At 46.2% G+C, this 25276-nt stretch overlaps 1 protein-coding gene across 1 annotated transcript in view; it reads left to right on the forward strand.

Annotated features, from left to right (window-relative positions):
• The window catches only part of LOC143927382 (retinal guanylyl cyclase 2-like), a 195511-nt gene that overhangs the window by 103613 nt on the left and 66622 nt on the right, over positions 1-25276 (forward strand). Inside the window, exons 5-6 of the mRNA XM_077451426.1 lie at positions 13380-13464; positions 21728-21824. Of these exons, the coding sequence (XP_077307552.1) occupies positions 13380-13464; positions 21728-21824 (182 nt within the window). The remainder of the gene's footprint in view (positions 1-13379; positions 13465-21727; positions 21825-25276) is intronic.

Raw genomic sequence — 25276 nt, forward strand, 5'->3', positions numbered from 1 at the left:
CTGCCACCCCCTATTCATGCTCTTGGCCCCTTTTCGAAGCACCGGGCACCTAAATTACAGCAGCGGGGGGTGTTTTTGAAGCACCTGATTAGAGCCATAGGCTATAATAGGCATCAAAAACCTGCGAGCTCAGGTCTGTTATCCATCACACGATTGGCTGAAGCGACAGGCGCTGTGATTGGACACTTATCAGGAAGAGAGGATGGGAGGAGAGGCCAGGAGGGGACGCATGGAGGACACTGCTTGCCGTCACCTTCTGCCCCACTGAAACAGGGTAAGTTCTGGGCAGACGGCGAGTGGGCAGGAATGTCACAGTCAGGGCTGGACTTACCATTGGGCTTGACTGGGCTCAAGTCCATGGGCCCCACCCAATAGGGGGCCCCTGCCGAGATACATAGCGAGTGTACTCGGCTCGGCTCCACTCACAGTCATGCCCAGTCCCACCCTATGATGGACATAACACAGGGACTGGGTGTGACTGTGAGAGGACCCGGGAGCCACTGTAATGACATATTCGGCGACCGATTGCAGTTTGCTACGGAAGTGACGTTCTGTCGCTGCCATCTTGCTACACCCCACACTCGTCCACAGTAAGGATACACTAAGAAGGGGTAAAGCGGACATGTTGTTACACCCACCAGAGTTTTGCATTTTAGACATATTCATAACATTAAAGTTAGTATATAGTGAAATATAGTACTTACAACTCCATCTTACTACTTAGATGTTGAATTTTAAAAGCAGCGAACTTCTGTCAGATTAGCAAACCTGTGAGATGAGCAAGGTTGTCGCTGCTTTTAAAATTCAAGATCTAAGTAGTCAGATGAAGTTCTAAGTCCTGTACTTCACTATATAAACTGGCTTTACTGTTATAAATATGTGTAAAATGAAAAATTCCGGTGGGTGTAACAACATGTCCGCTTTACCCCTTCTTAGTGTATCCTAAGGCCGCGTATACACGGGCGGACTGTTCGCCCAACTTAGTCCGCTGAACAGTGTTTCAGCGGACAATCCGCTCGTGTGTGGGCTTCAGCGGACTGTTTCAGCGGACAGTCTGACGAACAAAGTCTTACGGAATTTCCGTAAGACAGTCCGTCCAAACTTGGTTTCAGCGGACAGTCCGCTCGTGTGTAGGCTAGTTCGACAGACTAAGTTTGGCGCATGCTCAGAAAGGATTTACACGGCGAAGGTTGCATTGCAGTGTATTGGACGTCGAATTTCTCGTCCCGTCGTACGTGCCGTTCACGTCATCGCGCACGCTTTCAGCGGACTGTCTGCTCATCGTGTGTGGTCAAGTCCGTTCATGCAAATTTTGAACGGACTGTTTGTCGGATTGTCTGACGAACTTAGTTGGGCTTGGGCGAACAGTCCGTCCGTGTGTACGCGGCCTTACTGTGGATGAGTGTGGGGTGTACCAAGATGGTGGCGACGGAACGTCACTTCCGTAGCAAACTGCGATGGGTCACTGAATATGTTGTTACACCGCCGAGAGGACCGAGAGCTGCCGAGATACAGAGGACTCTGTATCTTGGCGGCGCCATTTTTAAAATTCAAGACTGCAATGACAAGGCTGCAAATGACAAGGCTACACTGACAAGGCTGCAAATGACACTGAACAAGGCTGCAGATGGATGGGCAAGGCTGCAGATGAACACTGATAAGGCTACATTGATGGGCATTTAAACGTACGTTTTTTCCTTAAACTTCCCTCCTAAAAGTTTTTTCCTTAAAATTCCCTCCTAAACTTGGGGTACGTGTTATATGCCGACGCATGTTATTCAACGATAAATATGGTAATGTATAGAAGGTAGGGCCTGAAAGTGACTCAAGCCCAGGAGCCCCCACCACCAGGGGCGTAACTAGAAATCACAGGGCCCCATAGCAAAATGTTGTATGGGCCCCCCCCCACCAAAAAAATCAGTGGGATCCCTGAGCGTGTCACTTGCCATCATCGCCTGCCACCAGATGCAGATTGTAACTTGTCAAACGTTGCGGAATGTCACCTACCACATGTTGCAGATTGTCACTTGTCAAGTCACCTGCCACACATTATGGATTGTCACTTGCCACGTCCTGGATTGTCACTTGCCACACATTATGGATTGTCACATGCCACGTCCTGGATTGTCACTTGCCACGTCACTTGCCACACATTATGGATTGTAACTTGCCACGTCCTGGATTGTCACTTGCCACACATTAAGGATTGTCACTTGTCACATCACCTGCTACACATTGCAGATTGTCCACTTGCCACGTCGCCTGCCACCAGATGCAGATTGTCACTTGTCACACGTTGCAGAATGTCACCTGCCACATGTTGCGGATTGTCCACTTGCCAAGTCCCGGATTGTCACTTGCCACATTACCTGCCACACATTACCACACATTACGGATTGTCACTTGCCATGTCCTAGATTGTCACTTGCCACGTCTCGGGTTGTCACTTGCCACGTCACCTGCCACACATTACGGATTGTCACTTGCCACGTCACTTGCCACACATTACGGATTGTCACTTGTCACATCACGGATTTTCACTTGCCATGTCACCTGCCACATGTTAAGGATTGTCACTTGCCACATCCAGGTTGTCACTTGCCACGTCACCTGCCACACATTACGGATTGTCACTTGCCACGTCCTAGATTGCCACACATTACAGATTGTCACTTACCACATCCTAGATTGTCACTTGCCACACATTATGGATTGTCACTTGCACGTCCCGGGTTGTCACTTGCCACGTCACCTGCCACACATTACGGATTGTCACTTGTCACGTCACGGATTGTCACTTGGCACGTCACCTGCCACATGTTACGGATTGTCACTTGCCACATCCAGGTTGTCACTTGCCATGTCACCTGCCACACGTTACGGATTGTCACTTGCCACGTCCCTGGTTGTCACTTGCCACGTTGCCTGCCACACATTATGGATTGTCATTTGCCACGTCATGGATTTTCACTTGCTTGTCACCTGCCACACGTTACGGATTGTCACTTGCCACGTCCTGGGTTGTCACTTGCCACGTCGCCTGCCACACATTATGGATTGTCACTTGCTCTGCCACTTTCCTGCTGTGTCACAGAGTCAGCCAGCAGATTATCAGTCAGGCAGCAGAGAGATAATGTCATCTCTCTGCTTCCTGGCTGCCTGCACAGTGAGGGGGGAACTGCACTGCAAGGATGAGAGGGCGGCGAGAGATGATGTCATCTCTATGCTCCCTCGCCCGTCAGCTCCCTGATTGGCCAGCCCGCTCACGCCCACTCTCTCACCAGCGGACCGGCCACTCTCATCTGCCTCCCACTATCACCCGCGGAGCCCCCCGCGGACCCGCGGAGCCCCCCGCGGACCCGCGGACTGCCCGCTCTCACCCGCGGAGCCGCCCGCGGTCCACCCGCGGAGCCGCGGACTACCCGCGGGCCGCCCGCGGACCGCCAGCTCTCACCCGCGGAGCCGCCCGCGGACCACCCGCGGAGCCGCGGACTGCCCGCGGGCCACCCGCGGAGCCGCCCGCTATCTCCCGCGGAGCCATAGCGCCTGTCCTCACCGGGCCCCATTTGACTGCGGGCCCCATAGCGCCCGCATGTGCTGCTATGGCGGTAGTTCCGCCACTGCCCACCACCCTAAGTCCTGCCCTGGTCACAGTGGCAGCATTTGATGGGCACAGTGGCAGCATTTGATGGGCACAGTGGCTACGTTTTGATGGCACAGTAGCTGCAATTGATGGGCACATTGGCTGCATTTGATGGGCACAGTGGCTGCATTTGATGGGCACAGTGGCTGCTATTGATGGGCACAGTGTCTGCGTTTGATGGCACAGTGGCTGCGTTTGATGGGCACAGAGAGGCTACAATTGATGTTTTTTTTTGCGTCTGTTTGCGCCCCCCAAAAATGTTGAGCACCAGCCGCCATTGCATATTATATATAATTTTTTGGGACCAATAGGGACTGATAGGGCTTTAATTCAGAAATTATATATATATATATATATATATATATATATCTACGTGTGTGTGCATACAGTATACCTTTTTTATTATTATTTATTAGTTTTTTGGAAAGAAATAGAGAAAATGTTTATAAACATTCTCCTGCAACCTTTTATGTAACATTTATGTAATATCCACACCTCCAGATTTTTACCCCAAATAATAACCATCCGACAATTAAAATGATATCAGTAAGTGTGATTTCTATGTAACATGAGATGAATGGCCACTGTCCCTTTACCATTTAAAAATGGCACCTGGGATTCAAGTACAGTACAGTGGTGATCGGTAGTGTGGACAGGGGGAAAAGGAAAGTGTTATTTCATAGTGATGGACGAACTTCCGACGGGACGTTTCGCGAACGCCCCAGGAGGATGTCAGCATAGCACAGGGATGGTGGGAGCCCCTCCTAATAAGCAGCCCCAGGAGTAAGTCAGCACAGCACAGGGATGGTGGGAGCCCCTCATAATGAGCATAGCACAGGGATGGTGGGAGCACCTCAGCAGAGGTACAGCCCCAGGATGGTGGGAGCACCTCAGCAGAGGTACAGCCCCAGGAGGAAGTCAGCACAGCACAGGGATGGTGGGAGCCCCTCATAATATGCACAGCAGAGGTACAGCCCCAGGAGGATGTCAGTACAGCACAGGGATGGTGGGAGCCCCTCATAATAAGCAGCCCCAGTAGAAATATGACACCGCTCAACCTCTTCAAAGAGGAGGGTACGGGCATATAGTACGGTGTGCTTTTTTTGGACAAGGAAGTGAGCCAAATGAAGAAAGAAGGTCTCTGTGCTCGATTAAAAAAATTGTTTATGGACATATACATGGTCTACTGGTCACATGTATTGAATTCCCCCGAGATCCATGCCTCATTCATTTTTAGAAATGTGAGGTAGTTAACACTGTCGTGAGCTACGCGAGTACGCTTATCGGTCACGATCCCCCCTGCTGCGCTGAACATCCTTTCGGACAGGACACTGGATGAGGGGCAAGCCAACAGTTCCATTGCAAATTGGGCAAGCTCTGGCCAGAGGTCAAGCCTGCCCACCCAGTAGTCCAGGGGTTCATCACTCCTCAGAGCGTCCACATCGGCTGTTAACCCGATGTAGTCGGACACCTGATGGTCTAGGCGTTCCCTGATGCTGGATCCGGATGACACCTGTCGATGGGTCGGCTGAAAGAATGACCTCATATCCGAAGTCACCAACACATCTTCAAACCGGCCTCTTCTTGCAGGCGCTGTTGGATTGGTACCCGCAACTCCTTCTCTGGGAGTGGGAATTGCTCCTCTGCCAGCTCATGCAAAAGCAGAATGCAGCATTTCTCGAAGCAAGGCCTGGAAGTGCTGCATTCTGACAGCCCTCTGTGATGGCGGTAACATTTCCGCCATTTTGTGTTTGTACCGGAGGTCTAAGTACGTTGCCACCCAGTACTGGTCCTTGACCCTTATGCTTTTTATACGGGGGTCCCTATTAAAACACTGGAGCATGAAGGCCCCCATTTGCACTAAAGTGGAAGCGGTGTGGTGGCCTGGCTCCTGCTCATCATTCAGGATAATGTCATCCTTTTCATTCTCCTCTCCCCATCCATGCACAACAGGGATCCCAGAAAGGTTTAAAGCATGCTCTTCTTGCTCCTCCTCATCCGCCCCGGCACCATCCTCCTCTGACTCCTCTTCAGACTCCTGTTGTTGACTTGTCTCAGATAGAGTAGCCCCCCCTGGGAATTCATCCAGCATTGCGACTTCCTCATCTTCCCGCTCCTGCTCCTCCACAGCTTGATCAATGACACGACGCAATGCACGCTCCATAAAGAAGGCATAAGGTACCATGTCACTGATGGCGCCATGGCTGCGACTGACCAGTTTGGTGATCTCCTAAAATGGCCGCAGAAGTCTGCATGCGTCGCGCATGAGCAGCCACTGGCGCGGTGAAAAAAACCCCAGCTCCCCAGAACCGGTTCTGCCGCAGAGTTCATACAGGTAGACGTTAACTGCACGTTTCTGCTGGAGCAGCCTATCAAGCATATAGAATGTTGAGTTCCATCGCGTCGGGCAACCGCAAATAAGATGTCTGACCGGCAGATTGTGTCGCCGCTGAATGTCAGCAAGGCGAGCCATGGCCGTGTAAGATCTTCTGAAATGGGCCGAGATTTTCCTTGCCTGCCACAAGATGTCCTGGACCCCAGGGTATTTGACAAGGAATCGCTGCACGACCAAGTTTAAGACATGTGCCATGCATGGCACGTGCGCGATTTTGCCCTGTTTCAATGCGCTAAGCAGATTGGCACCGTTGTCACACACCACTTTACCAACTGTCAAATTGAGCGGTGTTAGCCACTGATCTGCCTGTGAACGCAAAGCTGAAAGGAGTGCCGGGCCAGTGTGGCTCTTGGCTTCAACAGACGCAGCACGGCATGGCAACGTGTCACCTGGCATGTCGAATAGGTTCTGGGGAGCCTGGGCGGCGCAGCGGAAGAGACGCTAGCAGCGGAAAAGGAGGAGTCAGCTGAGGAGGAGAGGGAGGAGGATGGAGGAGGAGGAGGAGGAGAAGAAGAGTCAGCCCTGCATGTAATCCGTGGCTGTAAAACCAAATCTACACGGGTGCCACGGGTTACATGCTTGACGGCCGTCAGAAGGTTCACCCAGTGGGCAGTAAAAGTGATATACCTTCCCTGCCCGTGTTTGCTAGACCACGTGTCTGTGGTCAGATGTATCTTGGCACCGACACTGTGTGCCAGAGATACATTCACTTGCCGCTGAACATGGCCATATAGCTCTGGGATGCCCTTCTCTGAGAAATACTTCCTTCCTGGGACCTTTCATTGTGGTGTTCCAATGGCCACAAATTTTCTAAAGGCCTCCGAGTCCACCAGTTTATATGGCAGTAGTTGGCGGGCTATCAGTTCTGACAAGCCAGCCGTCAACCGTTGGGCAAGAGGGTTATTCGGCGTCATCATTTTTTTACGCTCGAACATTAGGCCCACGGAAGCCTGCCTTTTTGCAGAAAAACGTGAGCTTGGTGTGATGGAAGGTGGAGTGGAGGACAATTGTGAGGAGAGAGGAGAAGGAGAAGTAGAAGACGAGGCTGGACGGTGAGAGCCTGCAGTGTGGCTTTGTGTGTTCCATTGCTCCCACTCGGCTCGGTGATGGCTGCTCATGTGCCTTCTTAAGGCGGTCGTCCCTAGGTGAGTGTTGGGCTTACCGCGACTAATGTGTTGACTGCAAAGATTGCAGATGGCAACGCTATTGTCAGAAGCGGACACGTTAAAAAAAGCCCACACTGCGGAGCCATGTGCCGGTGTCCTGGGAGCGCCAGATGTGACCGTACATGGTCGATGACTCGCTCCTGATACATTTGCAGTCTGCTTTGTCCCTCCTGTGCAATGTAAGTTATTCCTGCTTCTGCTCCCTATCTGCTGGTCCATATCTCCCTCTGAACTCCCCTCCTCTTCCTCTCTTGTGGGCACCCACGTGACATCACTAGACACATCATCATCAATGTCACCTTCCCCACCGCTATAAGTAGAGATCTCGGAGTAGGCAGCAACACCGGGGACCAACCTCCTCCTTGGGCTGATCTGGGTACTGTCGTCAGACTGCTGAGTAGCGGTTGTTGCTGCCTCCTCTTCCTGATCCAATACCAAGAGTGGCTGCGCATCAGAAATGTCTTGATATGGATCGGAAAATAATTCCTGTGACTCAAGCGGAAGGTATGTGGTGGTGGTGGTGTTGTTGGTGGTAGTGTCTTTGGGGGTGCACATAGCAGAGAGTGAAGAAGAGGGTGCAGATCGAGAGGATGAGGAGGGTGCAGAAGAGTAAGGCTGAGTGAGCCACTCAACCAAGTCTGGTGCGTCCTTTAAAGTAATTGAACGCACCTTCTGCAACTTCCCACTTTGGCTCAAGCCTGTTGCTCCTGCCCTACCCCTACCACCCCTGCGGAAGGGCCTGCCTCTTCCTCTACCTGTCATTTTTTAAATGACCCTGTGACAAAACTCTCAGTCCCTATACCGATGAAGAACTGCTGCAGTATAGGGCAGCGGTCAGCAGTAGTGCACCTCAACCCTATGTATTGTGGACCGATACCAGTCCTTATAGAATGGCAGACTGTACCTCACTCAACCCTATGTACTGTAGTACCCTATACCTTACCAGTCCTTATAAGGACCTTTGTGGAACAAGTAGGTTGTGTGTGAGTGATTAGCAGACTGTACGTTAGTCCCTATACCGATGAAGGACCGCTGCAGTATAGGGCAGCGGTCAGCAGTAGTGCACCTCAACCCTATGTATTGTGGACCGATACCAGTCCTTATAGAATGGCAGACTGTACCTCACTCAACCCTATGTACTGTAGTACCCTATACCTTACCAGTCCTTATAAGGACCTTTGTGGACCAAGTAGGTTGTGTGTGAGTGATTAGCAGACTGTACGTCAGTCCCTATACCGATGAAGGACCGCTGCAGTATAGGGCAGCGGTCAGCAGTAGTGCACCTCAACCCTATGTATTGTGGACCGATACCAGTCCTTATAGAATGGCAGACTGTACCTCACTCAACCCTATGTACTGTAGTACCCTATACCTTACCAGTCCTTATAAGGACCTTTGTGGACCAAGTAGGTTGTGTGTGAGTGATTAGCAGACTGTACGTCAGTCCCTATACCGATGAAGGACTGCTGCAGTATAGGGCAGCGGTCAGCAGTAGTGCACCTCAACCCTATGTACTGTGGACCTATACCAGTCCTTATGGAATGGCAGACTGTACCTCACTCAACCCTATGTACTGTAGCACCCTAGACAGACCAAGTTACCAGTCCTTATAAGGACCTTTGTGGAACAAGTGGGTTGTGAATGATTAGCAGACTGCAGCAGAAGGGCAGCAGTCAAGTATAATATTCTTTCTATATATAGAAGAAAGAATATTATACATGTACAAGCCTATTACCATACCACTGATACCAGTCCTGAAAAGAACCTTTGTGGAACTAATAGTAACAGCTACTGATTAAACTGACCCTCACTGCCTCACACACTGCTTCCTGCCTGTCCCTATATAAACTGACAAAACAGAGGCTACTGGAACAATAATTGAAATAGCACTTTTGTGGACCTGATAGTAACAGCTAATGACTAAACTGGCTGTCCCTACAGCAGACACACCGTCCTGTCCCTCTCTCTAAACTGACAAAAGACACTCAGGCTGCTGCAACAATCACTAGCACAGCACTGCCTCAAACCTATATCCTGAACTACACCTAACACCTATACCAGTCCTAAAAAATAACTTTTGTGTACCAAATAGCTAGCGATTTGGGTCACTGTAATCTCTCCCTGCTCCACACAGCAACCTCTCCCTATAGTGACAGAAGAAAGAATGTAAAATGGCCGCCGGATCGGGTGTATTTATAAGTTAGGGGGAATGTCCAAGTGTCCATGTGCTGTAATGTCTCAATTGGCTGTCCTGTACCCCATGATGGATGTGTCATCATAGGTCAAAGTTCTTTACACAAAAAACATGGAAGTCCGCCGGGCGCACGGCGCCAATAGTCCGCCGAACGGGCGGACCGCGAACAGCCGAAATTCGCCGCAAAACGACCGCCGGGTGAACCGTTCGGCCATCACTATTATTTCATTCTTTGCAGAGTACACTTTTTTTTTTTACATTTTTATTCTAACTGAAAGTATGTGGAAAGTCTGTGCAGTGGTGGCCTTGGAGGTGTTTGTTACTTTTGTTAAAGCATTTCTCTAGGCACAATCTTTGGTTTTAGTTTTAAATGGCATAGGGAAGGATTAGAGGTCAATGTTTTAGTAATAATGTTTTTATTGTGCTTGTAAAAGACATGGACAATACAAAACATATTTGCGGGCGCAGCCGCTCCAGCAACAAAAATTCAGAAAATGTATCTGGGTGGAAGAGATCACATGTAACATATGGTACATAATATGACAATGTACATACCGTTACTTATGGTGTACTGTATATCTTATATTATTAGTTAGTATCCTGTGTAAAATACATTTAGATTACCATAAAAGCAGTAGAGTTTATAATCTACAAATTCTTTGTTCTCCTTAACCTATCAGAGACTGTCCAGTGTTACCATATAGAATTGTTGGTATAAACATAAATTTTGCATAAATCAGAAACCTGAGGACGAAGATGTTGATTATGCAGATCAAGGGGGACAGCTTGGGGTATTTTAGGAAGGGTGGGGTGAGGTGGGGAAAGGGGAGGGAGGGGGCCAGAGTTCTGCCCTTCTCTACCGCAAGAAGTTGTTGAGGGTATTTCAAGTTACCGTATTTATCAGCTTATAACACGAGCCGGCGTATAACACGCACCCCAAGTTTAGGAGGGAATTTTAAGGAAAAAAACTTTTAGGAGGGAAGTTTAAGGGAAAAAAAAAACTTACATTTATATGCCCATCAGTGTCATCTGCAGCCTTGTCCACCATTGCAGCCTTATGCAGCCTTGTCCACCATTGCAGCCTTATGCAGCCTTGTCCACCATTGCAGCCTTATGCAGCCTTGTCCACCATTGCAGCCTTATGCAGCCTTGTCCACCATTGCAGCCTTATGCAGCCTTGTCCACCATTGAAGCCTTATGCAGCCTTGTCCACCATTGAAGCATTGTCCCCCATTGCAGCCTTATGCAGCCTTGTCCACCAGTGCAGTCTTGTCCCCCATTGCAGCCTTATGCAGCCTTGTCCACCAGTGCAGTCTTGTCCCCCATTGCAGTCTTGTCCCCCATTGCAGCCATGTCCCCCATTGCAGCCGTGTCCCCCATTGCAGCCGTGTCTTTTATTTTTTTTAAATGCCGCCGCCGAGATATAGAGCCGGATGTGTATCTCGGCGGCGTGCGGTAGTTCTCGGCGGGCCTTCGGCTCTTCTCGGGCCGCCTTCGGCCGTTCTCGGAAGCTTTCTGCCGCCGAGAAGAGCCGAAGGCGGCCGGAAGCTTTCGGTCGCCGAGAAGAGCCGAAGGCGGCCGGAAGCTTTCGGCCGCCGAGAAGAGCCGAAGGCGGCCGAAAGCTTCCGAGAATGGCCGAAGGCGGCCGAAACATTCCCACAACGGCCGAAGGCGGCCGAAAGCTGCCAAGAAGAGCCGAAGGTGGCCGAAAGTCGCCTTGAAGAGCCGAAGGCGGCTGAAAGCCGCCCAGAGGCTCAGAATTTCTGGGGATCGGCGTATAACACGCACCCACGATTTTCCCCTGCTTTTAAGGGGAAAAAAGTGCGTGTTATACACCGATAAATACGGTATGTGTTGAATATATTTGTTGGTTGTAACAAAATTCAGCCAGCATGACCATATTTTCCTAACTTTGGAGGGGGTATCCTTCGCTTGGTGTACAACTTCCTCCATTTCTGTGGTTTTCTGTATACGCTTAAAGTGGTTGTACACCCTGTACAACCACTTTTACCTACAGGTAAGCCTATGTAGCGCTGGCTCCTGACGAGCATGCGCTATATGTTTTGAAAATGTAATATTCCTAAAACCACAGTTGGGTTTTGGGGCTAATTTTGCTAAATTATGGTTTCAGTGCCAGTCTAGCTGGATTGCACTGAGCTCTCCATGGCTGCAGGTGTCGCTGTCACCGCCAGCAAGTGGAAGAAGTCAGTCTAGTTGGGTGTATTGAGTGCCATTCTTTTCTCGCAGACAGCCCAGTGGGAGCGTTTTTCTTGCTGTGCATTCTGGGAGGTGGTATTTAAGGTACTGCAATCACATGCTTCGGGGTTCCGGTCCAGAAGATATTTTCTGTCTGTTTGGTCCTGGTCCTCCTGACCAGCCTCCATGGCCCTCCTGGCATGGGGTGCGGATCCATGCAATTCCGAGCCTCAGGCTGGATAGCCCCGGGGCTGTCCAATCATCCCGCGGAGACTTCAATGGGGTTGTACTGCAGACTAAAGACCCTTGTTGTACAGCCACATTCAACCTATGTTGGCTCAAAACACAGGTGAATTCAACTTTGAAGAAGGTTATGACCCAAAATAAAAGGAGAGGTGGCCACATCTTTGTAGCACAGAACTGGAACTGGTCTGGCTGTTTGATCCCCCCTTTTGAAAGGTATACAAAGAGGTACTAAACAGGAACTTCTCAGCAAATATACAGTCCTGAGTGTATTGGTAGAAAAGTAAATCTCCCAAAATAGGCCAAGGAAGGTCTCTAAGTTCAGAAGGCTGGTACTCACTGTGTCCTGAATACTGTGTAGCTGCCTACAATATTGCCCAGTTTCTGTATTCCATCTGCCGGTGTCCTGGATCTTCAGGAAACTTTCTGCAAATGCTTCCGGAGAAAAGACCAGAGGTCCCCCAGCCAACAAGTAGCTGGGACCCTATAAAAGATTCTTGCAGCTACAGGTGAATTTCCCAGGGATGTCACAGTCCTCAGGCTGGGCCTTAATCCCCCAGAAATAAGAGACCTTTGCACTGAGTTCCACTATATTTAAGCTCCCCTCAGCCCCCTGCTGGTCACTCACAACCCTAGCCAGGCATTGGCTGGAGAAGCATTAATATACAGGCTGTGTTCTTCCATCCACCTTCCGCCCCAGGTCAATGGGTTTTAGGGGGAAGTAACCAAGCCCACATCAGCAGAGCCCAGGGAAGACCTAACCAAGCAATTATAGCTCTCTCTGACAACAGGGAGGCCAAAAACAAATTTAAACCACTAGTAGCCTAATGGAGCACGACCCCTGTTATGTAGAAATCACTAAGTAGCTATGCAGGGGTTGGTAGGCTAGTTTAAAATTAGAAAGCCTATGAAAGAGCACTGATGTAATATTTTCAAAAGTCACATTTTCTAATATATATTTACACAAAAATACATAAAAATACAGTTCACAGAGTGTACTCACTACTTTCTTACGCTGTATAATGGGACTGATGAGGCAGCAAGAAAAAGGTCAGTATATGTTTTAAGTAAAAATAGAGGAGTGGCTTGTATCTAATGGCTTCTTGTCCCAGCCAATCAGGAGGCTGAACATTTGGAATTGGAACCCAGAAAGAAGACCGGGTTAACACGGAAGCTGCTGGGTATCAGGGGAGCCGTGACCGTGGGGAGTTTAGACCAAGAGGGGTTTGTTTGTGACCCCCCCCCCCAAAATATATTTAGTACCAGCCACCACTGGACAAAAAGCTGTGTGAATGGGGTCTAGTATTGCCTCAAAGGTTCTACACAGTAGGCAGGGCAACAGTTGTAGCCTATCACAGAGACACGAGTGACAAGGAGTGTAGACAATCATTTGTTGTTCTCTCTGCATTGTGTTCATACAAGCTTGGCACTCAGCATATGCCTAATTTAAATCAGTAAAATAAAATAAAATAACATTTTTGATGAAGGCTCCTGAGCCTGATATTATGTATGTAATAACTGAAACTTCCTTTATTTTTCTAGGAATTGAACCATCGATTGTCATCCTGGTGTTTGGTCTGGTATTTGCCTTGGCACTCTGTGGTGTTGGGGTCTCCTATCTTATCAGGTAACAATATAGAAGTCTTCTACTTAGGTAGACACCGATACCCAGTACACAGGGGCGGACTGACCATTGGGCCACTCGGGCGCTGCCCGAGGGCCCCGTGCCACTAGGGGGCCCCATCAGGTTTGCCAGCCTCAGTAAAACCAGGGACAGTATGTAAAAATCTGTGTTTTTTTTTACATCTGTCTCTGAAATGTCCCTTACCGACATCTTTTTGGTCTAAAAATCTCGAGTTTATAGCTGCCCCACCTCTCCAGTACCTTCTCAGCCAATAGAAACATGTCTGTGTATACTGTGTGATTGTATACTGTGTGTGTGTGTTTGTGTATACTGTGTGGCCCCATTATGTCTGATTGCCTGGGGGCCCCATAATCTCCTATTGCCCGGGGGCCCCATGAGTTATCAGTCTGCCCCTGCCAGTACATGTCACCTTCTTCTTACCACCCATCTACTCAATTCTAGAAAATGATTTGAAATACTTTTTTATAATACTATTGAGTGCCTTTAAAGTCCCACCCGCAGGGGACTTCTAACTTTCAAGCTATTAAGGGATGTGACACGTTAGGGAAAATACAATCACCAATATCCTTCCATCTCCTTAATTATATTCCTTTTTTTCATTCCTCATCTCTCCTCATCTATCATGCCTGCCTAAACTATAAAGGTCAAGAACCCAAGAACAGAAAATTAGAATAGAAGAGCTATAAAAAGTAAAACGTGGCTAAAAAGTACAGTAAATACCAATTGATCTTGCTATCTCCCTTCTGTAAATGAATCTTCCTATCTCCCATATATTACCAAAAAAAAGGCAGATATGTTTGAAGTCCAGTCTAGGGCATACCTACCAACATTTTTGATAGAGCATGGGGGTAGCGGCTGTAGATAGAGAGGGTGGCGCCCCTAATGGACGGGCCACCACTGGTAACACATGTTCCCCATAACATCCCAGCTACATCTACATGTTTTATCTGTTAGAACTTAGCAAATATAATGGATGACATTGGTTTCAGTTCAGTATTCGTCATGTGCTATATTACTAAATGTACATATGAAACAAATGTAATATCGACATGGGATATATATATATATATATATATTTGGGAGAAGTGCTCCAGTTTTTTAGCCCAGATCTCTGGTATTCGGGTCTGGTGTGAAGTATACGTCCCATGGGGCAGATGACATCACTGACAGCTGGGATCTTGGCTCATCCCGGCCGGGAGATATTTTCCTGCGGCTCTCAAGCTGCATCTTGAAGTAATCTCCAAAATTTAATTTGTGCTCTTTGTTTAATGTGTTCAAAATCCTTTTGACATGGTGATATAATTGAAGTTCGTGCAAAGGTTAAGCAGTTGTTGCTTGTATGGTGTTGCGTCAGCAGAAAGGATTATACATTATATTATATATATTATTTTACATTTTATCCAAGCATTGAAGCATGGGACATTGGCTCCTGTTGCCATGACTGACACAGAAAACAAATTCAAACATTTCCTATCTCATATTAACGTAGAAAATAAAAATGCTGCCATTTTTCTATTTTTCCCGTTTATGTATTTTCTCATTTCTTGATTTTACCCATTGATACAAACACATAATATGTATTTCATGTCTCTGCTGATCAAATATGAGAATATCATTTTATATAACCCTTTAACCACTTCAGCTCCAAAAGGTTTTACCCCTATTTTTTTTAGATACGGCACTGCGTTGCTTTAATTGACATTTGCGCGGTTGTACGACGTTGTACCCAAATAAAATTGATGTCCTTTTTTTCCCCCCACAAATAGAGATTTCTTTTGGTGGTATTTCATCACCTATTCTAATAGCTTCACAAAATGCCGCAACACCCACACATAGGACATCCAACGTTAGAGGCGATTTATTCTTCCAAAGCAAATCCACGTTTTGCACACTGGTACTGACTAGTATTCCAATGTTTCTCTTCTCCCTCAATTTCTCTCCATCAGTCAGCTAATGAGACTCCCAGTGCTGAGGGTGAGGGGTACAGGAGGGTCAAACATGGATGCTGTGGAGGCGACAGACATCCACCTTATTAACCGCTTAGCGCCAGCGCCTCCTGGCCCTTTAAGAGATTTATGACACCAGGGGGCGGGGCACCCCTTAAGATCACATGTCTGCCATGATTGGCTGTCACGGCGGTCATGTGGTCCGAAAACTCCCAATCACAAGGATCGATCGGGAGCTTTCGTTTAGGTGATGGTAACTGTGCCAGGAGCGGCAGCGGTGGAGGAAAAAAAAAGAGGTCCGTTAAATTTTTATTTTTTGTGCTAAAAACAAAAAAAAAGAAACTTTTTGGGGACCAGTGACACCAATACAGTGCTCAGTGCTAAAAAAAATGCACCGTCACTGTATAAATAACACTGGCAGGAAAGGGTTAACACCAGGGGTGATCAAAGGGTTAAATGTGCTCCTAGGGAGTGCTTTCTAACTGTGACGGGAATGCTTAGCAGAAACACAAGATCTCCATTTTCCTCTCTCACGGAACGGTGGTCTGCCTTGTTTACATTTACAAGTCTCCTGTGAATGATTGTGGGTGGCTGATTGGCTCCCGCTGTGTTCAATTACAGTGGGAGCGGTTCACCGGCAACGTACGTACTTTTCCCAAACCTCGTTCACAAAATTACGTACAGGTACGTAATTTCACACAGCCGGGCCGCCCTGCTGCAGTATATGTACATGGGGCGGTCTGGAAGTGGTTAAAGTGTATCTAAACCTAAGAACAAAAATGCAATGCAGTGCAGCTACTAGTCCTGAGACATGGTGGTTACATTGTCAGAGCCGTAACTAGAGCATTCAGGGCCCTGGTGAAAAAAAAAACATGAAGGGCCCGTCTGACCTCTGGGGACCTTTCCATCAGTCCTGCAGGCCCTTCCCACTGATCCCGGGGCCCTTTACTCCCATCGTGGGGCCCTTTATAAGCCCTGGTTCAACCTGTTGTGACTTATCATGCGACTCAAAACACATTAATTTCAATGGATGCTGTCTTAATCAATGACCAAAGATACAGCAACAGAAAAAAGGTTCCTGCATGACATTTCTCCGACTGGTGCAATTTAAATGCCATAGACTGCAATGTTAAATCACAAAAGTTGCAAGGAAACCGCAAGCAAGTCACAAACAAGTCGAGGTCGCAGCAGTATGTACCCCCCCCCCTCCCATGGTGGCAGAACGCCAGGGCCCAGACACAAGTGCGAACTTTGCAACCCTGGTAGTTCCGCCACTAAGAAGTGTTTTAGGACTACAGAATAATCCCTCCCCCATCATAGGAGGGAAGAGTTCTGTAGACAACAGAAATACCTGGGAACCATGCAGAGAGTACAGGATGTTATTGGCTCACAAGCTTTCTGGCAGAATCAACAGGTATTTTTTGCATTTATTGAACAGATATAACAAAATATTTCCAATTGTAAATTTAACAAACCAAAAGGAAACAAATAGGAGAAATTCATTATTATGCCGCGTACACACAATCGGACATTCCGACAACAAAATCCATGTGATTTTTTTCCGAAGGATGTTCGCTCAAACTTGTACACACAGTCACACAATGTTGTCGGAAATTCGGAACGTCAAGAACGCGGTGCCGTACAACACGTACGACAAGCCGAGAAAAGTTCAATAGCCAGTGCGGCTCTTCTGCTTGATTCCGAGCATGCGTAGAACTTTGTGCATCGGAATTGTGTACACACGATCGGAATTTCCGACAAAGGATTTTGTTGTCTGAAAATTTGAGATCCAGATCTCAAATTCTGTGTGTCGGAAATTCCGATGGAAAATGTCCGATGGAGCCTACACACAGTCAGAATTTCTGACAAAAAGCTCCCATCGAACATTTTCCGTCGGAAAATCCGACCGTGTGTATGCGGCGTTAACGTTTAAATACTTTAATAGTTCACAAGCATGCTCTATAAATATAATATGAAGGGTTCTGGCCTGTTATTTGAGATATTAGTTCTCCCAAGAAAAAAGAAATTGTAATCCCCAAAAAATCAATCAGGTTTTAGTTCACTGGGATCGAGATCTGTAAATGGTGTAATCTGGTTATGTTATTGGTAACTGCACATTGCAACTCTCAAATAGGGATTAGAAGAACAACTTACTTTTTTTTTTTTTCTGTAAATATTTAGAGCAGCCTTTTTTAACCAGGGTGCCCAGTCATCCTGGGGTGCCTTGAGGTTTCTTCAGGGGTGCCCTGACCAAATGCCTAAAAATTGCCCAAAAATTGTATATAAGCCAGCAGGTGGATGAAGCCTGCCTTTAAGTTACACAAAGCCACGGGTTTTCATTCTGCACTATTACGCCTTTCTAGACACTGGCATCCTAACAACCAATGACTTCATCAGTTAAACCCTTGGTGCCCGCCGTACGCAAACATGCTGCCTCTTGGCGCCTGGTCCTTAGCACAGAGGGACCACATATTTGCGTGAATTGCTGTCGATACACCTGTGCCGAGAGAACTCTCGCTGCTCTCTCCCGGCACAGTTACTGTTGCCTAAACGAAAGCTCCTGATCGCTCGTTGTGATCGGGAGTTTTCGAACCACATGAGCGCCGTGACAGCCAATCACGGCAGTCACGTGATCTTAAGGCGCGCCCCGCCCCCTGGTGTCATAAACCTCTTAAAGGGCCAGGAGGTGTTGGTGCTAAGCGGTTAATAAGGTGAATGTCTGTCGCCTCCACAGCATCCATGTTTGACCCTCCTGTACCCCTCTCCCTCAGTACTGGGGGTCACATTAGCTGACTGGTGGAGAGAAATTGAGGGAGAAGAGAAGCATTGGAATACTAGTCAGTACCAGTGTGCAAAACGTGGATTTGCTTTGGAAGAATAAATCGTCTCTAACGTTGGATGTCCTATGTGTGGGTGTGGCTGCATTTTGTAAAGCTATTAGAATATTTTTTTACATTTTAGTGTGGGGTGCCTCAAGATTGTTCATAATGTTAAAGGGTGCCTTCACTAAAAAAATATCAGAGAAACACTGATTTAGAGGTTGTTGGAGTTTTTATGGGAGTGTATTTAGGGTAGTTTATTGTATTTCATGTAATGCCGCGTACACACGACCAAACTTTTCGACGGACTAGGTCCGATGGAACGAATCCGCTGGACAATTCGATCGCGTGTGGGCTTCATCGGACTTTTGAAGTCTAAAAATCAGACGGACTTTAGATTTAAAACATGTTTCAAATCTTTCCGACGGACTCGAGTCCGGTTGAATAATCCGTTCGTCTGTGTGCTAGTCCAATGGACGAAAACGACGCTAGGGCAGCTATTGGCTACTGACTATGAACTTCTTTATTCTAGTCCGGTCGTACGTCATCACCTTCAAATCTGTCTGACTTTGGTGTGCTTGTATGTGTCCGTTCATTCGGAAAGTCCATCGGAACTCCGCCGACATTAGTGTTTTTTTATTGGTTTTTTTTTATTGCCATATTTAATCCTTATTTGTTTATTTTCACTTTATTTTGATAGGCATTTCCCTTGATAGCTGACAATGCCATTCCTTCTGTAGTGAAATCACAGCAGCATTATCACCTTTGCTGTGGCTGTAGCTGCTTGGATGCTAGCACTTTTGACAGCCCTATTAGGAATTCCCATGCATAGCTCTGCCCATAGTACTTTAGATAGACAGCACATTCTATTTTCAGGAGCTTAGAAAAATTATATAAAAGTCCTGCATAGTCCTTCCTACTTCATCCAGTGCTATCCAGATGGGTGCAGGAGAAACCCAACTTCCCATCTATATTTACCATTAAGAAAGAAATTAGGTCAATTACATTTTTATTAAGACATTTAAGTCTTGCCTTTTAAATTCCTCTTTATCACTCTTAAAACTTGAAGCTTTAAATTGACTAATGAGACTACGGAGGGAACTTTTTGGGCACAAAAAAAAGGGGGGGGGGGCCCTAGAGGTGCCTAAAGACTTTATTATCACCTTTCAGTTTGCCAAATTACTGCCATGTTTGCTGGGCAGCGAGCACAAACTGTCAATGATCAATGTTCATTTAAAGTATAACTTAAAGAGGAACTGCAGTCTGCTCACATAATTGGTAATAAAAACATCTTTGCCATTCTGAAGCTTCCCTCCAACCACTTTGCATATTATTTTATATGTACTGTGATTCTGTACTTGGGAAATATGCTGCAGAAATCTCCCTCCACTGAGTCTGGCTGCAGCCATTTTAACTGTGGGCAGCTGAAGCTGCTGCCTGTTCACTTCCTGGATTTACGCAGAGGCACACCTCCAGCTCTGCAATTTTCATTGGCCCTCTTATGACTCATCCCCCCTCCCTTCCTGGCAAACTCTCAGGAGAGTGAGAGAGAGAGAGCTGTGCATGATGTCATTAGCCTAGGCTTATGACATCATGCACAGCTCTCACAGGAAGTGGGCTGTATAAGGTATTTACTGGCAGAAAAAAAATGTTTTGCTATCCAGAGTTAAAGCAACAAGGGCACAAGATTTAATAGATGGAAGGTTGAAAAATTTACTGAAGGTCTGCTTTAAGGCAAAACTTTTTTTCTTTTTAATTTTGGATAGAGTAAGGGAGGGTTATAGCCCCTGTCCCGTTGTTTGCCATCTGTATGCCATTAGGGAGAGTCCTATCCACTTCCTGTTCCACAGACAAAACAGGAAGTGAGAGGAAATCTCTCCAAAGTAATGGAATCTCTGATTGTCACCAAGGCCGTGAGAATTAGTGTCCCCACTGGAAGATTTCCCCTCTATTAGTGTTCTTGTGAGAACCCAAAATGTGTGATTTCACTTTTGGTAATGGTGCCTCATGCACACTGGGTGTCAAAAATGCTGGGTGATTGATGTTTTTTTCTAAAAAACATGCCCCTCCGTGTTGGTTTATGTGCCCGTGTCTACAGGCCTTTATAGACCAAAAACTGTGCGTTCAAAATAGGAGCATTTGAGGAGAAAAAAAGCCAGGTGCGTTTAGTGCTTGAGCGCTCATTTCAGTGGTCAGAATAAAATCATTTTATAGTAAATTAAATGAATGAACACAAGTACATTTGACATGCCTGAAATTGTCTAAACGCACTTGCAAAATGCAACTTTAAGTGCCTTTTTAAAGCTGCTTTTCTCCAGCAAAGAGAAAGGCATTTAGAAAAGCTGAGAAAGTGGCCCAGTGTGCATGAGACCTAAAAAGGGCAAATAAAGATGGTAGATCTTCATAAGGGCCCTTTCAGATGGAGCAGAATCCATCGAGCGAATCTGCCTGCTCAGAGGGGGAATCTCCACGCTGATCCCCATTGAGCAGGCAGATGACAGTCCGCATACACAGCCTGCTGTTCTCTATGGGGCTGTCGGATGAAAATGGATTGTTTGTCCGTTTCCATCCGACCGTCATCCGTTCCGATCTGCTGGACAGATGGGATTGGATGACGACGGGTCCGCTGACGTCCGCTGACGTCCGCTGTTTCATAGAGAGCACTGGGTGGTCCAATTGGGTCCACCTGAAAAACGGATAGGTTGATCTGATCGGTCCACTGTTGTGAAAGGGGCCTAATGGTGGCATAGACAGCAATATAAACTTGAGAGGTGTTCTAATTTCTCTCCATGTTACCCAAAACTTTAAAAAAAAAAAAGTTTAAAGGGGGACCTCAAGAAGCATAACTATTCATGAGTTGCTGAGGCCAACCACACTAAAATGAGATCTAAATATCAATTATACTGTGACGATTAGAAGATGTGATACTCATTGAAAAGTCGCAGTACCATCCAGAATTGCACATACTGCATGGTGATAGTTTTAGGAAAGGCCTGCATTCTTTTCCTAAATACATGTAATATACATTAACTGGATACTAATATTCATAGGTATAGTTGATCCTGGGAATATCCGATTGCCTCTTGGGAAATCAGGAAGAAATGTATTTCCCCCGCTGGAGCAAATTGGATCATGCTTTGTTTTGTTTTTTTTCTTTTGCCTTGCTCTGGATCAACTGTGGGTATAGGATTGTGTATTTGGAGGTTTTCTATTTGTGTGTGTAGTTTTTATTTCTCTGTTGGTTGAATTTGATGGACTTGTGTCTTTTTTTCAAACATAATAACTATATAATTATGAGATTAGACCATGGAAAGACTATCTCTGGTACCCAATGTGGTGGTGCACCATCTGGGAGTCGTATGGCCCTCTCAAGTAGAGTTCCATCTCTCAGCATGACATTACAAAAGGCAGCACTGAGTATTAGCTACTTATGTATTACACAAATAATGTTTTTTTTTTAAATTATTATTATTATTCCAGGCACAGTCTCCTTCAGATACAACTGGTAAAAGGGCCAAACAAAATATTACTATCCCTGGATGACCTGACATTCATCAACCCCAAACTGAGTATGAAGGTGAGATGTCCAAAGATTAGTAAGCAGTCAATTTTGTATTCCACACTAAGTCCATATTATAGAGCCGATATAGACATTCTAGGCTCTAAGGGGCTCTTATAAATATATACAGGATCCTCTGTTAATTGCTGAATGGTAACTGTGTGGGAGATTAATATAAAAAATAATTCACAAAAAAAGATGCATACAGCTCATTACCCACTAAATACCATAATATAACCTTTATTATATATAATAATCACAGAGGTGTCAGATAAATTGATTCTGTTTTGAGTCTGCCAGGTATTTGTCCATATTATTTTCTCTTGTATTAACACAAAAAATTAGAACAAAAAGCTCAGCTTTTGTTGGAGCAACAGATCAGATTTATTTTCTTTTCACCCCTAAAATAAATCACTGGGGAGGATAAAGAAAATGCCTGTTGGGATATTGGTGACCAACACAATTTGTGTTTTAAACTGTTGGATACCTATGAACTTGGTCCAGTTCACATAAACACACCAATCTTTGCCCCGCTCCATTCACGGCTTGGTAAAATACACTATATGGTCTTAAAGAGGAAGTAAACCCTGATGAGTTTACTTCCTCTTTCATTCCCTGCAAAGGTAAAGCATAATGGACTACTATGCATCACATAGTAGCCCATTATGTGTCACTTACCTGACACAGGAGCCAGCGATGTCACCGCTGTCCCCTGTAGTCCAGCGCATCCATCTTCTCGTGGGTCTCGCAGCTCCGCCGCTGTCATTCGGTGAAGCCGCGATGACGTCACTCCTGCGCATGCGCACGGGAGCCGCCACGCGCGGCATATTTGCCGTTGACGGTGCCGCGCTCAGTGCGCCTGCGCGCCGCTGTCTATGGCACATGCGCCGTAGACAGCGGTGCCTGTCTTTCGGCAAATATCTCCTAAACCGTGTAGGTTTAGGAGATATTTCTTGGACCTACAGGCAAACTTTAATCTAGGCTTACCTGTAGGTCAAAGTGTGTTGTAAGTGTTTACAACCACTTTAAGTATGTGTACACCCCTCTTAAATATCACGCTCAGGGCATTTTTAGTGAAGTGTATGGCTAATACTACAGCATACAAAGACCTTTTAGACAATTGTATGTTTCCAATTTTGTGGTAATAGTTTGGGGAAGATCTTTTCTTACAGCATGACTGTGACCCCGTGCACAAAGCAAGCTCCATAAAGACAAGGTTTGATGAGGTTGGCAAGGAGGAGCTCGAGTGCCCTACACAGAGCCTTGACCTCAACACTCCTGAACACCTTTAATCTCTTCTTGTACAACATCAGTACATGGCCCAACAAATGCTCTTTTGGCTGAATGAAACTCTTAAAAATCATCCCAGAAGAGTGGAGGTTGCAAGGGAGGCCAACCCTATATTACTAAAAGTATATACAGTGGGGCAAAAAAGTATTTAGTCAGCCACCAATTGTGCAAGTTCTCCCACTTAAAAAAATGAGAGGGGCCTGTAATTGTCATCATAGGTATACCTCAACTATGAGAGACAAAATGTGGAAACAAGTCCAGACAGACAATCACATTGTCTGATTTTTGAAAGAATTGATTTGCAAATTATGGTGGGAAATAAGTATTTGGTCACCTACAAATAAGCAAGATTTCTGGCTCTCACAGACCTGTATCTTCTTCTTTAAGAGGCTCCTCTGTCCTCCACTCATTACCTGTATTAATGGCACCTGTATGAACTTCTTATCAGTATAAAAGACACCTGTCTACAACCTCAGACTGTCACACTCCAAACTCCACTATGGGGAAGACCAAAGAGCTGTCGAGAGACACCAGAAAAAAAATTGTAGACTTGCACCAGGCTGAGAAGACTGAATCTGCAATTGGCAAGCAGCTTGGTGTGAAGAAATCAACTGTGAGAGCAATAATTAAAAAATGGAAGACATACAAGACCATTGGTAATCTCCCTTGATCTGGGGCTCCACGCAAGATCTCACCAAGTGGGGTCAAAATGATCACAAGAAGGGTGAGCAAAAATCCCAGAACCACACGGGGGACCTAGTGAATGACCTGTAGAGAGCTGGGACCAACGTAACAAAGGCTACCATCAGTAACACACTACGCCGCCAGGGACTCAGATCCTGCAGTGCCAGACGTGCCCCCTGCTTAAGCCAGTACATGTCTGGGCCTGTCTGAGGTTTGCTAGAGAGCATTTGGATGATCCAGAAGAGGATTGGGAGAATGTCATATGGTCAGATGAAACCAAAGTAGAACTGTTTGGTAGAAACAAACTTGTCATGTTTGGAGGAGAGAGAATGCTGAGTTGCAACCAAAGAACACGATGGGGTGGCAACATCATGCTTTGGGGCTGTTTCTCTGCAAAGGGAACAGGACGACTGATCCATGTACATGTAAGAATGAATGGGGCCATGTATCGTGAGATTATGAGTGCAAACCTCCTGCCATCAGCAAGGGCATTGAAGATGAAACGTATTGAAGATGAAACGTGGCTGGGTCTTTCAGCATGACAATGATCCAAAACACACCGTCCGGGCAACAAAGGAGTGGCTTCGTAGGAGGCATTTCAAGGTCCTGGAGTCTCCAGATCTCAACCCCATAGAAAACCTTTGGAGGGAGTTGAAAGTCCGTGTTGCCCAGCGACAGCCCCAAAATATCACTGCTCTAGAGGAGATCTGCATGGAGTAATGGGCCAACATGCCAGCAACAGTGTGTCACAACCTTGTGAAGACTTGCAGAAAACATTTGACCTCTGTCATTGCCAACAAAGGATATATAACAAAGTATTGAGATCAACTTTTGATATTGACCAAATACTTATTTTCCACCATAATTTGCAAATAAATTCTTTCAAAAATCAGACAATGTGATTGTCTGGATTTGTTTCCATATTTTGTCTCTCATAGTTGAGGTATACCTATGATGATAATTACAGGCCTCTCTCATCAATGGGAAAACTTGCACAATTGGTGGCTGACTAAATACTTTTTTTCCCCACTGTATAAACAGCGCTTGCAGAGATTAAATACATATGCTTATATAATGTGCCTAAGTGCTCAAAAAGTGTATATAGTAAAACCTTGGTTTGAGAGTAAATTGGTTTGAGAGCGTTTTGCAAGAAAAGCTACATTTTTTGATACATTTTGACTTGATATACAAGCGATGTCTTGATATACTGTTCGAATAGCGTCACCTCACAACTGAGTATAAAAGAGAAAAGAGACGCCTCTAAGTGTAGCAATATAGTTACATTTAATGAAGGTACAACATTTATCAACTCACATGGGTTATGATTAAAACAGGCACATCTAAGTATGCAGGCATCCGGGGGAAAGCTGTCCACATAGACCATCCTCCGTACCATCATCAACGTCATCCCTTCCACACTGTGCTCCAAGAGCATTTCAAGCGTTTCAAAGAGAAGCTAATAGTGAAGCACTGCAGGGTAAAACAATAAGCACAAT

The sequence above is a fragment of the Lithobates pipiens genome, unplaced genomic scaffold (genome assembly GCF_037356315.1).
Source record: "Lithobates pipiens isolate NorthernLeopardFrog02 unplaced genomic scaffold, aLitPip1_a1.2 Scaffold_23, whole genome shotgun sequence".
NCBI lineage: Eukaryota > Metazoa > Chordata > Amphibia > Anura > Ranidae > Lithobates > Lithobates pipiens.